This window comes from Atractosteus spatula, chromosome 2, assembly GCF_055471065.1.
Source record: "Atractosteus spatula isolate fAtrSpa1 chromosome 2, fAtrSpa1.hap1, whole genome shotgun sequence".
In the NCBI taxonomy this organism is placed as follows: domain Eukaryota; kingdom Metazoa; phylum Chordata; class Actinopteri; order Semionotiformes; family Lepisosteidae; genus Atractosteus; species Atractosteus spatula.
Window position 1 is genome coordinate 37,126,116 of NC_142707.1, and position 16,254 is coordinate 37,142,369.

A 16,254-nucleotide genomic window follows, 5' to 3' on the forward strand; every position below is an offset into this window, starting at 1 on the left:
ATCTTCTGACCAAGGTTACTAGCAACCAAATGAGTTATGAGGCCATAAAGCCTCTTCTCGTGTTCAAACTTTCTTATGTTTTTTTCTGTTTTTTAAATAAAACAAAAAAGTAAAATGTTATACAGAAACAATTCTCTGTTACTGTTATTCATCCTTTTCTGTGAAACTATGTGAAGCACTTACTAATTAACCCCAAATGATACTGTCTAACAAAATAAATTATACAATTATACGGAACAGCTTAAACTTTTTTCACATACGCTATGTAACAGTAATAGTAATGAAATCCTTAAACATACTCTTTTAAAGGTTTCAACTCACTTCTGAAAATGTGAATCTCTTTTGGGCAGTCCCTGGGCTATAATTCAGATAAAAATGCATTTTTAAAAGCAATAGGTTAATAGTGTAACAAAAAAGCATGAAAATAATGAAATGACTTGGGGATTGCCGTGGCCTCCAGAAGAATGGTTTTCATAGATTCCATAGATATACCATTTTATACTTATTAATTTAATTCTATAATCATATACAGTATATAAATCACTTGACTGTAAAGAAAAACATGTTTACTTTGATTTCCTAATATTTTTGGGAATAATGTTTAGATGGGGCTCCTGCTTAAGCTAAACTGCCTTACTGACCATCATATTTTTTTCTCATACAGGCACTCCCATTGAATTGATAGACTTGAAACATTACAGGTTTTACCACACTAAAACCTGCCTCATTCGTACAACTCTTGTGTTTCAGGAACACTTTTTATGCCCACAATGGGCATATTTAGATCTCAGAAATACTAGGAATCGTGTGTACAATTTGTTGTTTTTGTAAATGTATCCTATTTACGCAGCCTAGAATGAAAATCATTTTCATTCTTAACCTTTTCTAATTGGTATGTTGTGTGGCTATTTTGAAAATATTTGATAGTAAGTATGCCAAAGCAAAACAAACAGTAATCCTGATTCAACCCTCCATGTTTATAATATAATATACATTATGCACAATCAAAATACTGAAAATATGTTTGGCTTTAATAGGTATTGCTTTGCACAAATTCAGATCTTCACATTCATTTGAAAAGCATTCCACTGCAATTACAACTGTAAAGGATCCAGAAAAGTGAAATTGAACTTGCTCAGAGAGAAACAGCAGTTAGTTTTTAAAACTTCTGGTGTGAATTTAATTGGATTTATTTATTTTTAAATTAATACTAAATCAGATTTTTATAAGAAATTGATTAATAAAAGACATACAATGTTTTTTTGCAAGACAATGGATAACTGTTTTGTGTTTCCCCTTTTTAAAAAAAATATTAATAATTTAGTGTGGTAAGTTTACACTTTACACCGTTTTATTTCTGTACCCATCACTTTGTAGTTTCAGACTCATCAGCTGAAAGGACATGCACCTGATTAATAATTGAGGTTGATAGACTCTTTGTAAGACTTTATCACTTTATCACTGTGTATCATAACGATAAGATCTAGTACTGTAGCATATGTATTTTTTACAGACATTAAAAAAAATGTTAACAAAAATGTTAAAAGTTTGATTTCTCATGTTTTTCTTAGATATTAAAAAAAACATCCAAATATAAACCATGACAAAAATGAAGAGATTTGTGTATAATATGCAGAAACATGCAAATGTATTCAGGCCCTTGCACAGTTTTCACGGAGACACATTGAAGGAGCAATTAAGAATAGTTATATACTGTAGATAACTTAAGTCTTGCAAGAATTATTGTTATGGATTGAATTTAGAAAAGACATATGGATTCAGAGAGAATTTAGAATTGGTTCTCTAGTGTGTACAATATTCTGAAATTGATCTGAATCCTCCAGAGTCTCTACAGAGTAGTAGCCTAGTGTTTATTGTTAGAAACAGGATGCCAGGGAGTAACAGTAACAGTAAGTCTCGGACGAGACAGGGAACGAGTATCTTCCAGTACAGGGAAGACTGGCTGTGGAAAGGTGAGCCTAGTTGAGTATGCCAGGGGTCCCAGAGTAGGGATGAGACAGGTTTCTTTCTGGTAAAGGGGAGACTGGCCATGGATGGGGGAGCCCTATTGAGTGTGCCAGGAGTTCTGGGGAATAAACAGAAAGAGTTATATATTGTAAGGAAGAGAAATGGAGAGTGAAGGAGACATAAAGGAACAAGTAATAGGTTTATTCCATGCTGAAAAGAGAAGAAAGAAAACACAACATTTTGGCCGTGGAGCTTTCTTCAGGTGTGAGAAAGACAAGGGCAGTAAGCAAAGGTAATTTAGCGGGAGAACAATAGCTGGGAGAGAGGAAAAGCAAGGGCAGGAGCAGGGGGACAGAAAGAAAGGCCAATCAGGAGGTTAAGTCAGGATAGGTGAAGAGAGGTGTGAAATGAAACCTACAATGAATAGAGAGAATTTAGAAGAAAAGTAGTCTGTCGTTAAGAGGAGGGAGAAGGTGTGATCCTAGTTGCAGGATAATTTTGGTTTCTGTAGTCTTTCTGAAGTATGAGTTTGGAAAACCATCTTTGAGATCACAGACGGAGAGATTAGTGTGATCATGGCCATCAGAGGTGAAATGAGAAACAATGGGCTTGGAGAGATCTTTAATCTTCACAGCCCTAACATGTTCTCTGAAGCGGTCTCCGAGTCTCCTTCCTGTTTCTCCAATATAGATGGCTGGGCATCTACTGCAAGTGATACAGTAAATAAGGTTGCTGGAGGTACAAGATGCCATCTGGGTGATCCGGAATTGTCCTGAGGAGCCTCGGATGAATGTGGTGTTAGATATGTACTTGCAAGTGATACAGCGAGCTCTGTTGCAAGGGAAAGTGACTGGTGTGGATGGTTGCTGAGGGTAGTCAAGGGAGCTGTGAACAAGAAGGTTACGCAGATTAGGTGGTCGGCTATATGAGATGATGGGGTGGTCAGAAAAGAGGGCCCCAATGGAGGGATCATCCTGTAGGATGGAAAAGTTGTCGTTAATAGTCCTGGGGATAGGAAGTGTGTTGGGGTGGTAGGGAAGCACCAAAGGAATGTGGTTGTTACCGTGGGAGTGAAGGGGACATATTTAGGCATTTGTCGGTTCCAGCTCTATAGAGGACTGAATTCCTCCACATGGGAAGAGGAGCTGAAAATCTTTTGGGAACAAATATCTCTGTGAAGGACTGTTTTCTGGGACTGAGCAGCTTTCTCCAAAAGAGGGCCACTGGCATATCTTAGGAGGGTTAAACGATATCATTGTCACTCCACAAATTGGGCTTGTTGGTACTTTCATTTAAAATAGTTGTAGAAGTATGAAACAAGACAACCAGATACATTTTGAGGATAATCTCTGGCATTTTTAAAGAAATAGCTGGATAAGATTCTTCGAGTCAATTAGCTGCTGAAAATCAAATATTTCAGATGGGCAAATGTAATCATTCCTATTCTTAAAACTGTTTTGTATGAGTAAATATTAAGTGCATATTACATACTTCGAGGGAAAAAGTAGGAGAAGTGAGAGAGAAAACTTTCCTAGGCGAACGTTATCCAAGTTGTGAGGCTAAAGCGAGGTCGGAGATCAGAAGTGGTAGGTCAGAAATCCAGGGGGTCACAAGAACAAACGATAAGTCAGGGAAAATCGCTAACTAGATACGCAGCTCAGGCTGAGGAAACCTCAATAGTGAGCGAGGACAAGTTGCAGAGTGGAAGTTTAAATAGACAAAGTGCGTGAAGTTAATTAGCGGGTGCTTGTAGAAATGCGACGGTGTCTGTGTGCCTGAGTGCGGTTTGTGACAGTGCACTGCTGAATAATTCATTCCATGGAATCCAATAGAAGAAACTAAGAAGAAACCTAAATTCTACAAATATAAGTAGAATATGATTTTTTTTTTTGCTTGTTACCTGTAACATTATTCTGTATGATGTACTGTACTGTAATTTGCTATAGGTTTCAACATTTTATTTATGAACAAGATCTAAAAAAATTAAAAGGAAACTTATAGTGTATAGTAGTTTATATCATTACTTTCTTGATGGCAATGCAATTACTCCACTAGCAACGTTTGTGAATATTTTCAATTGCTTCAACCATTTTTCAAATACTTTACAAAAGGAATGTGCAGACTTCATGGTGTGCAAATACAAGAGTTTCTTTCAATGTTTAACTTCATATAGTATTTTCATGTTAGGTTGTGAATTTCTGTTTTTTGGAAAGAGATATCTTTAATGCACATAAAAAAAAGCTTCTTTCAACAGATTACTTCAGCAAATTACTACCAGGTTTATTTATTAAGTATTTTTATGTAAGAGTTTATAAATGCAAATTGTGGCATCTATAAAATCCAGATTTATTGCTATCTGTTACTAGAAAATGCTAAAAAAAAGCCTTAAGAAAACACAATATAATTAAAAATACAATAGTGATTGAAATGCAAAAATAAACTTATTAAGAAAAACACAACATTGTAATTAATTCTTCAATTTTCCTGCCCACAGTACTTTGTATTTTGAAACGTAACACTATTTCTTTTATTTTATTTTTTTATTTTTTATGAGGCAAAGAAAGCCAGCTTTCTTGCTGTGGGGGAATTTGTAATTAGAAATATCTATTTAGTGAAGTATAGTATGATAGTAAAGAATTAGGCCTATTTGTCCTTGTACCATATTTTCTGCACAACAGACTAATGTTTGAGTGGCAGTTGGTAATAAAAACAAGACCTGAAAACACAGAGCTCCTGCAATGTACTGAGAAATGTAATTAAGTAGCCATCAGCAACCCTTTCCACAGCTTACATTTTTTAATAAACAGTATCTTGAATGGAAGCACTTGTGTGTGGCAACTCCTAATTTTGTATAGACGATTTTTCTTTTTTCTGGATTATAAAAAGACAGTGGTGATGTTCATGGAAAGAATATTCAATGAATTCCATCATGGTTTAATGTCATTTGTCAATATGCAATATCCCTGGCATCTTGGTACTCAGTGCCCATACATGCATCACAGAAACTGTCTAAACCAGGAATTCTAATCATGTGTTGCTCATACAATATATCAATGTTTAAATCACTGCTTTTGAGAGACTTGAACTCTTAAACATTGTTTAAATGTGGATGTTGTGTGAATGACAGACATGCTTGGGTAATTATTGCATGTTTTTGTTAACAAAAGTTTGTTTCACAGTTTCTGTTTATGGTGGAGAATATGTGAGGGTTTAGGTTTCAAAATAGCTTTATTAACCGATACTCTACTGTCTGATTTAAATCAACATATTTTTCTTTAAACCAAGGCATGGCATTAATTAGTTCAATCAATATTATTAGTTATTGATAATCTTAATATGTCTGTCACTTAACATGAGAAAAAAGCACTCGGATTAGTACTGACAACCACAAACAACAAATTTAAGAAACATCTCATTTTCTACTTCCTTTGACTTGTCATCCCCTTACCTTTGTCTTCCACTAGGTTAAACAGCTTTGAAGTTCTTGCCTTAGATGGAGTAAGCTCTGGTGTTCTTCAGTTTTGCACAGCATCAGAAACCACAGACTGGCTTCGATCAATATCAACCAATGTCAATGATTTGACACTTCAAAATGTACGTATACATACCGAGTATAATGGAATTACTGTATAAGAGACATTTTTCACCTTTTCAGTGAAGGACTGCAATTCCTAGAACTCTAGATCATTTAATGCTTAGCACCACTTATTTTAGCTCTTCAAGAAATCTAAAACCATACAAAGTATTGTAGCTTGGAGCTGAGGAGGGGCAAAATACACAGGAGTAGTCCTCTTCATATTTTTATAATGACATCATTTAAATATAATAAACCCATTAGTAGAGGTCCTATAGATGTACAGTGTAGTATTCTCAACAGTCTGTAATCTGTATTGGTTGGGTTGCTTTCTTTTATGTTATTAAGACATGTCTTTGAAAGATGGAAGCAAAGAAGACTACCCAGTGGGGAAAAAAAACATGGCTAGATCATGCAAACTCCACAATGCTACACAAGTTAGTCCAATAATTATTAATTTAAACTTTAAAAATTAAAATAAACTCACACTGATCAATTCATCATTTAATCCATTCATGAGAGATTTATGAGAGATTTATGTGTAGAATTCCATATTCTCTCCTTGATAGGTCCTGATATTGTGGTATGTTTCTATGAAACTGATTATGCATTACTCTATAATGATAAAGGTGCTGTGAGTGTGTCACAACTACCACTAGTAATGCATACAGTATGTATGTAAACCTGAAATAAACACATCAAATTCATAACAGACTATACAGTATAATACTTTATGTCCCTGAGCCTGAAAGCATGCTTTATAAAACCATTTGGGCCTGTCATTTTTTTATGAAATTGAAGGTGTAAATATAATTATCTAAAAAAACTCAAATTAAAAATACAGCTGAAAAAAAACATTCCTGTAATTTCCTTTTGTGTTGATTTATTATTAAATGTAGTTTTCACAATTAAAGTAAAATCTATTATTTCCTCTAAATCAGTGTATACTTATGGAACATATTGTTCAGCAAGCTGTGTTTATATTAGTGGCCCAGCTTACAAAGGAATCGGATTTTGTCAGAAAAGAACTCCACACCATATAGGAAAACCGTTCATGCTGCCAAAAACATGTCTGTAGAATTTTGATAACAGACCTGCTCTAGGCAAATTCCATAGTACTTATGTTTACTTTATGTCATTATCCTTTTGCTCTGGAGTGACCTTCTTCTAATTCACAACCTAATGAAAAATAAAATGTCTTTGTCCAACTTAATTAAAGGATAATAACCTTCTTCACCATATTCCATTTTGGAATCCCACTAAATAGCATATTTCATTATGTGCCCTCATATTTAGTATGCAGGGGATGGAAAGATATTGTTTACTGAAAATGTAAGAAAGAATTGGTTCACAAAGCACCCTTTATAAGGATATTTTTTTTACTTCTGTCATTTGCTACTTTCATTATCAGCTTAATTTTATACATTGATTTAGAATTTCAGTGTGTACTCTATTAGCAGTGTGAAAATATTTCTCACTATAACACTATGAGATGTTCACCATTCTGATGTAAATTGCTTCAGAATTGAACCCAGTATCAAAAAGGCATTTGTTCCTGTTGTCCTACCTATTTCAAAATCAAAATCACTTTATATAATGCTTAATAATGCACAAGCAGCTCTCTGAAAGCATATTGGATAAAGATGCAGTGTTAATTTGGAATTGCCAATTGGCTTAAAACACTGTGATGTTTATGTCACATATTAAAAATAAATATTTTTGCATAAAGCACTGTGCATTTCAGTATACTGAAAAAGTACTTTTCCCTTTTCATTAAGATATTTACATTACAAATTATTGTTATCCTATACTTTTCATAAACTGAGCAGAGTGACTAAAATAAAGTACACTCTAAAAGCTCAAGATTACGAAAGCATACCTTACTAGCATTGCACATTATTTTAGGGGAAAAAATCAAATCAAAACTGCCAATGTCCACTTTTTACTTCATTGAATGTTTTGCAGAGCAATATTTGCATTGCTCAATTCTATGTTGATATTGAAAGACACTAATGTGCACCCGTTTGGCAGTTTATATAGTATGTAAACTATTCTATGTATAAGAACCTGTTTTTTTCCCGTTTCTTTATACAGATGAAAATGGCCAACAAGTGCTGTGCACCTGATGACCAGGTAAAAAAGAAATATCTTTTAAATATGAATGTGTCTCATTAATACAGTAAATAGAACCCCTTGCTCAGTACAGGTTTTTCCTTTGATTTAAACAATGAGCTTTAAAAATCTAATCAGGGATTCACTAGTAACTCATTCCCTTGATTGCTTTGTTTGGATTGCAAGTTGATTACTGGAGGTCAAATGTTTCCATCATGGTTAGTTTCCTGGCTAGATTTCTTGTACGTCAGTATTCAGCTGACTGCTAGTGTAGCTTAGAGTTTTGTCAGTAGAGAAAACCCGGGTACCTCATTGTAGTGTTGCAAATACAGATTTCTCTGTTTGGCAGTAAAGTTCTTGTTTATCTTTAGAACTGCAGCATAGAAAAAGAAATCTATGATTTGTTGTTGTATGTCTCAGAAGTTGAGTGTACTGTATATAGTCTGTCTCTCACATTCCAGTGTGGGAGGCTTGCAGAAGCTATTTGAGTTGTGGTTGTAAAAGGTAAAAGGTATTTCTTAAATAATTCACAAACTGTCAGGCTGTCCTTATCTGGCCTTATATATTTATAAAGATTTTTAACTGCACAGCAATGTATTAGACATTGGATGCCCAGTGATTATTTTTCTTTGAGTTGTGAAATATAATTTCAATAATAATATACAGTATATATAAAATCAGATAATTGTGGATTTTATATAGTAATTATTTTCTTTGAATTGCAAAATATAATTTCAATAATAACATAATTATATGTATTTTATATATGTATAGTTACAAATTGAGGGTTACAAAAATGGTGAAAATCAAGATTTGACCAAGTGGTTCAGCCAATAAGTAAAATAGTTACTCATAACCCCCAACTTTTAAATGCTTTTTCTAGAATATACAGTACCTTCTGGGACAGCTTTGGTGAAAGGAGTAATAATCTAGGCACACTTGGTTAAACAAATGTTTATTAACAATGACAAGACACTACACTACACACAACAAAACATACAACAGGCAAGTTGTCTACACTATTTACAAACAAGGCGTTTCAGAGGCCTAACATTCTAATCACCCAGAAAACGCTAGACTGCTCCTAAGCATTAAACTCTTAATGTCTACAGAAGCCACATAAGAGGTCATCTGCTTTTTAACTACAGTAAATGCAATGCAAACTGCAGTTAAATCTGTCTCTCTGCACCCCAGATGCCACAAAATAAATGGGAGCCTATATCCCTATTCTAGAAATGCATCCACAAGCAGGAAAGACATTTCAAACCAAGATATCTTTTACCCTGGAAACCTAAGTTCATTGCTGTTTCTTGCTGTTCTCCTTCCTTGTTGTCTCTCTGTGCTTTTAAAGTCATTTTATATTGTGTGTTTCTTTACTGCTCATTGACAATCATTAACCCACAACTTTACAATGGTTTCTGATCAAGGGTTTCTGATCAATTGTGTTTTTGGACTGTGGGAGTAAATTGGAACACCTAGAGAAAGCCCCCACATCTCAACAAACATCCTCTCTGCTTTGAATCTAGAAGTGCTTACTCTACCAAGTGTCACAAACTTCATCTAAAATCTAGAAACACTTTTCAGTCAATAAACAATTCTAAGTACTTGCAATACCTTTCTGAAGACTGTAGGTTTTTTGGGGGTTTCCTAGAGCATTAATTGGTCCAGAGCAAAATGTGATCACATTTTATTTTATTTAGGTAAATGTAAGAGTTTAACACTGCAATTCTAACAGGAGATAGCACTTGCTAGGGGAAGGGTGAATGTAGTTTACCCATTAAACACAATATACAGTAGTATTCTGATATTCTGATGACAAATTGTAATGAACTGTAATTCAGTATAAAAGCCAAAATAAAAGAAAAAAAACTCTCCAGAAAAACCGAATCCTCTATGCCTGGTACTGAATACTTCACTCAACTCCCCATTAGCTACATGTTTTGTATGCCTATTCAAGTAATAACTGCATAGTCAATGATAAAATAACTAGTCACAGCACATCCTTTGTGAGTTCAAAAGATTCCCTTGGATCTTTCAAAAAAAAATGGAAAGGTCTTTTAAATCAATAAAATAGTACTTCTCACAGAAGCAGATGGCCTAGTCTTATTTGCAATCATTCTTATGCAAATGTCATCCTTACCCTCTTGTGTATAGAGCCATATATATAATAGATATATAATGTGTTTTAAAAAATAAACCACAGAATACTACAATATACCGTACACAGGGAACTAGCGGTTATGGTTGTAGAAGTTAAACTGGAAGGTTATTCTCTGATAGGATAATTCTATCATACAAGCAATGGTTACTCTCCAGGCTATCATTGTACAGTAAATGAGATTAGAATTTGTTCTTGACAGACTTATTAATTAGAATTTGTTGTCTTTTCAATTTGGTGTAATAACTTAATTTGATTAAATGGTTGGTTTATTCATCCATCCATTTCCTAGCTGCTTGTTCCAATTCAGAATAACAGTAGAGCCAGAGCATATCACAGCAAGCAACAGGCATAAGGCAGGTAACACCCCAGAAGGGACGCCAGTCCATCATAGGGCAAACACACAGACAAAACTATTACCTATTTTCTCAGTAGCCAATTATGTTTTTAGACTGTGGGAGTAAACTGGAACAACTAGAGAAAGCCCACTCAAGCACTTGAAGAACATACAAACTCTATGCAGATAGCACCCCAGGTCCAGAAAGGAACCAGGGTCCCTGTACTGTGAGGCAGCAATACTAACTACTGTGCCACCATGCCACCCATAATGGTTTAGTGTAAGAATAAATATAGTTCAACAATGTTGAATAACTAAAAGTATTGACCAACTTTGCAGAAATGAGGACATACAGATTATACTACACTGTACAGATTTCATGCAAAGTTGTAAGTCTGCATGTACTGTAAGTTGACTTATTTAAACAGCTGCAACATGAAAAACAGTGTATGATAAAGTAATGGAAATTGGTACACATGCAAATGAAAATATTTAGAATATGTTCCAATGGACAACAAACGGAATCATCAGGACCAAATGTCAGTCCTACATGTTGCAATACAATTCATACAGTACATGTTACAACAAACCAAATAGTGTTGCACTTGCCTTGCATATTGCCCACTAATATTTTGATAATACATTACTGTAATATTGTTACAGTACTCTAGTTCAGGTAGGTAGCTGCGTCAGCAACTGCATAAGCAGCAAAGGAACAAGTAATAGGTTTATTCCATGCTGGAAAGAGAAGAAAGAAAACACAATGTTTCAGCTGTGGAGCCTTCTTCAGGTGTAAGGAAGATAGGGCAGTCAGCAGAGATAATATAGCATGGGAAAACAAAAGCCAGGAGAGAGGAGGGGGCGGGAGGGGAGTGGACAATCAAGTGGTGCAAGGTTGAGAGAGGGGAGGAGAGGTGTGAAATGAAACCTACATATGAATAGAGAGAATTATTCATAGTAGTAGTAGTAGTAGTAGTAGTAGTATAGTAGTAGGAACAAGTAATAGTTTTATTCCATGCTGAAAAAAAGAAGAAAGAGAACACAACATTTCAGGCCGTGGAAACGTGTTCTCTTTCTTCTTTTTTCAGCATGGAATAAACCTATTACTTGTTCCTTTGCAGCCTACGCATGCCGACGCTGCTACCCATCTGAACTACTGTAGTAGTAGTAGATATAGTATACTATTTACTGTATACTGTAGTAGTAGATATACAGTAATAATATACAGTAGTAGAATATTGTTACTATATTGAAGATCATTTTCTTTGCCCTGGGAGCATAAAATATTTAAATAAACATTTTAAAATAACAGTCCTTTTATTATGACAAGTATTGTTTCATGAGAATTTTCTTGTCATTATTTGAATGGTTTCTTTTGCAGATTGTTCACATGGGCTGGGTCTGTGAAAAGCTCCAAGGAAGTGATGCTTCACAACAATACAAGTTTAAGTTCCTGGCACTAAAAGGCTCTTTCCTATATATATTTAGCACCCCTCCGGTAAGTTCACTATGCCCTTGCAATCATTATCAGTCCAATTAGAAACACTGAAGAGAGTAAAGCACACATGAACATAGCATTGCTTTATATAAAAAGGGGTATATTAAAATGAGGCAAATTGTACATACAGATGCAGCCATGTAGAATGCACAATGTGTTAGTTGGTATGCCATGGTAGTCACCACAGTATCACAGAGAGCAGCATGTCATAGCCTTTTATTATTCAAATAATGTGATACAGGACTGCACGTCTCTGTAAAACTGCCAAGTAATGCAATCAATCCTTAAAGTAAGGCAGCCATGGCAATATATGTGGTTGTCAGACAAATCAGTACAGTATTAAATGTCTATCAACCTGTAAGTGCTTCCCTGCACTAATCATATTGTATGTACAGAATACTAGCCACAAACTTAATAAAATTTCATTAAATACTCTACAATGATTACACTGCTGAGATAGGATGTTGCTACCATAAGATATTATATTGTTTGACACTTATACTGTACAATTGTAATTTTTAAGTACAGTATACAAAATTATTTGTAATTGTTATTGAATAAATAGTAATTTGAAAACAAGTAATTTTATTTTAGATTTTAACTAAAGAAAGTATTACTTTTATTTAATTGTAATTATGTAGTTATTATTATAGAAATATAATTTTTTTAAGGAAATATCTTATACTGCTTTAATATCTTTATTTAAAAGATATAAAAACAAAAAAATATATAATACATTTATTTATAACATTATTATAATATAATATATTAAAATAAAATGACTATATTAAAATTTTAATATATTAAAATTTGAATGACTTTGTCATGTACTGTAAGTGCATTTACGCTGATACAAGTATGCAGTCAATTTAGATTAGTATATTTAAATTGTTAATATTGCAATATGCTATTATATTGTCAAGGCACGGTATGCACCACTCTAGATATTTAAGTGTCATTTTAATGATCGCTTGCAAAACAGTGGTGAAAATAATTGCATCTACAGTAGATGAAAGCAGTCTGCAAGAACTACGGTAAAACTGTAGTTAATGTATATTAATATCTGTGGATATTCACTGACTTCCTTATTGTCTGTGGGAATCTGGGAAATGTACAGTAATTTTTTTTTGTCCCTGTATTCTGCGAACGTACCAAATTAAAAGCTATATACCATGAATGAGACAGTTCCTGTTCCATTTTAAATATAGCCTTTAGAAAAACAATAAAACTATTCTAGAAATTTAAATTAATAAATTAATAAGTCACATAATCCCAAAATATTGTAAATATTTGACTTGTGTCAATAATATTTTTGTCAATAACATGTGCTATTAGTACATTACCTGTAATAAATGAATAACTGGTGTTTGGAATGGTGCATTCAAAAATACAATGAAGACGAAGAAGAAATTACATTAATTAAGCACTATCACCAGTCTGAAGTATTTATTTTTTAAAATGTTCCCTTTTAAAAGCTGAAATTTAATTTTTTGTCATTAGGGTAACATTTATTTACTTTACATTTAAATTTGTTCAACACAAAATATTAGCTCAATGTAGTGATTACTGCAGGCTTTCTTGTCCATTATGCCGATGTTATCTATATCACACCATACTCTTCACTTTTGAATTGAAGTTTGAATTCAGTTTAAAATGAAAGCAGACATCTTTTTTGCACAGAATAAAATGACTTGGGGACTTAATTCAGAAAAAAAAACACATAAAGTAGTATGGTGCAACTGTACATAGAGAGTTTGAAATACTAGACCTGGTAAATGTACTGTAAAAAAATACCTCCACATTATATAATAAGGATTAAATAGTATTTGTGGTATGTAATTCTTTCCTTGATTACTTACCCAGTCAGGTCTATTCTACAACATATTCCAAAAACTCACTAAATTAAAGCTGTTACATCAGGATTTAATGGCACATCTCATTAGGAAAGAATGGAGAAACAATATATTTTCTGTTGAAACCCTGTGTATATTTTGTGGCAATGACTGGAATTAAACAGCATGTGAAGATATACTATCAGTTTCGTATGAACTGACATGGTGCTTAAGAAAGTAGAGGAGTACAGAAATTACATTGTCTACTTAATGTTTGTCATCATTCATTTCAAATAGACTGTGTAGTATTTTCTCTTGGTACCTTTGAGACACATTAAATTAGATCTAGCAGGATGCAATAAGCAAAAAATCAATTTCATTATCCTAACTATTTATCACAGAAGCACTTGTCAAGGTCATGTTTCAATAATGTCTAAACCACAAGGAAATATAGGAAATCCTTTTTTTACAGTCGTACATCCACATGAAAATGCAGACCAGATAATAATCCTCTACTTAGTCTGCTTTCAAATTTATATTTTGGTATTTTATCTATTTATATTCATAAATGTCTAATAAATAATGGACAGCTAACTGCTTTCTAATTTATATTTTGGTATTTTATTTATTTATATTCATAAATGTCTAATAAATAATGGACAGCTAACAAAAAACAAGAAAAGCACTCATAAAGGATACAAAAATAGAACAATAGTGGAAGAGACTCCACCCACTGTCCCTTAAATTAATTTAATATACTGTACTACATACTGTACAGTAGCTCAACGTCCAGGTGAAGGGAAATGCTCACATGTTTATGAATGCATAACAAAATATATGGATTCAGAATTAAATTATGCTGCTAATTTGAACATGTTTTAAAACTACAATGTTGCAATAAACATATACGGTATTGCACTTAGGTACTCTAGTTCTAATCCATCACTCTTTTAATGCCTTTCAGGATTCTGAATACTTGTATAAGGTCCCCTCATTAAGTCCTTTGTTCAAGACTACAAAGGTTCAGTTCTTTTAGTGTATCAGTGTAGTACATGATTGTTCTACTCTAGTTGATTCCAAGGCAGCAATAACTTTCTGTAACATGAAGACAAAATCATGCTCATTATTGTAAATGAGGAGTTACTAGTGCATTATTACAATATTATGTAGCAGAGCAGGTATTGGGAGCATCGGTGAATCTCCAAGGGTCGGGGTCATCCCAGTTAGGTTAGCAGCATTCTTGAAATTCTCACAAGGAAATCACTGAATTGGCTGCCTCTGGAATGTCAAGCTTCCTATTAAGGCAGCTCCTGAGGCAGTTGGAGGTTTTCTTTTAAAAAAGACCCTCATGGTTGAGTAGAACAGTGAGCATTTAAATGAAGATGCGGTGGTAAGAGAGGTCTTCTTGTAAAACAAATTGCAGAATTTCCAATTTTGGGGGTAAAATTGTAGCCTCTGTCATTTTCCGGGTCGGGATGCCGGTAAACAAGACAGTGGTTAATGAGCGCACCTGGCCAACCGGAATTGACTGAGTGAGGCTCTTGCCACTTACACAGTTACGGTTCATGTGGAAAGCCCCTTGCCAAACTATCAGAAAGGAGGATCTTTCGCATATCCCTTTGTCTAAATGCTGCGCTTTTATGTATAGATCCTAATCTGTCAATATAGATGTAAATAATGTGTCATTATTACAATATGTTCTCAAATGCTATTAATATGTAATTTGCATTCTGAACTTTGTTTCCATATCTATTTCCAGTCCTTTATCAAATTTCAAAGGAACATACAAAGTGGAGCAATGGGAAACAAGAAATCCTCTCTACTATTCTGCTAGGATAATATTGACGTATTATTGATATATAAATACATCTTAATTTTCATACTCCTTATGTTCACAATAACTTTTTACTATTTTGAAATTAAATGAGAGCCATTTACATTATTTTATGTAATACTGTAATACTGTGTTCTGCTAAAGCACCATACTTCTATACAGAATTTTATGAATATGTAGAAACATACTGTATAAGCTCAATAGTCAATAGTGAAGGAAATGGAGGAAAGAAAACGTCTACAAGTTTAGTGGTTTTATTTGAATACAAATGATATATAATGATGTAAAATGCCTGCAAGATTTTCATAAGTTCTAAAATATTTATTAATGAAAAGCAGAAGATCAAAAGATATGTTTTTCAGGGTTCCGTATACATTACAATATACAGTACAGATCTGAAGAGGTTATGTGCTGTAATAATAGTAAACAGCTGTTGCAGCTGGTTTTCTTGTCATTTGTTGTTTTTGTTTCTGTTCTCCTTCGATAGAAACTGGTACACAAAATGATATGTGATGAAAATGATATGTAAAACCAGATGGTCAATAATGTAAGATAAGAAAATGTTACCCCTGCTTGTGTTGAAATGTACAGAGCAGTACAAACATCTGAGCAGAGATGCTTGTAGCTTCCTTTGGTGTTGATGCAGTGAGATGAACTGTGGCACACTGGTTTCTGGGGATAATCACACTCATTTACAGTATGTCTGCTGGTACAAACATGTATTAAGACAAAAATTGTTTGCTTCATTATCCTAGGTAGAAATGACAGAATCATTAGGATTTCAGTTTATATAAAATGATATCTTTCTGTATCTAACAGAATGGATTACAACAGAATGGCACCTCCAGCCAGTCTCCTATGCAGAACTTTTGTAAAGTCTGTAAAAGCAATTTTCATCACTAGTGCAAAATTGAATTAAGTGTGACAATGTGAGAAAATCT

At 33.7% G+C, this 16,254-nt stretch overlaps 1 protein-coding gene across 1 annotated transcript in view; it reads left to right on the forward strand.

Moving 5' to 3' along the window:
- sntg2 (syntrophin, gamma 2) overlaps positions 1–16,254 on the forward strand; it is a 375,695-nt gene that overhangs the window by 319,326 nt on the left and 40,115 nt on the right. Inside the window, exons 10-12 of the mRNA XM_088904645.1 lie at positions 5,433–5,562; positions 7,637–7,675; positions 11,531–11,647. Coding sequence (XP_088760771.1) covers positions 5,433–5,562; positions 7,637–7,675; positions 11,531–11,647 — 286 coding nt within the window. The remainder of the gene's footprint in view (positions 1–5,432; positions 5,563–7,636; positions 7,676–11,530; positions 11,648–16,254) is intronic.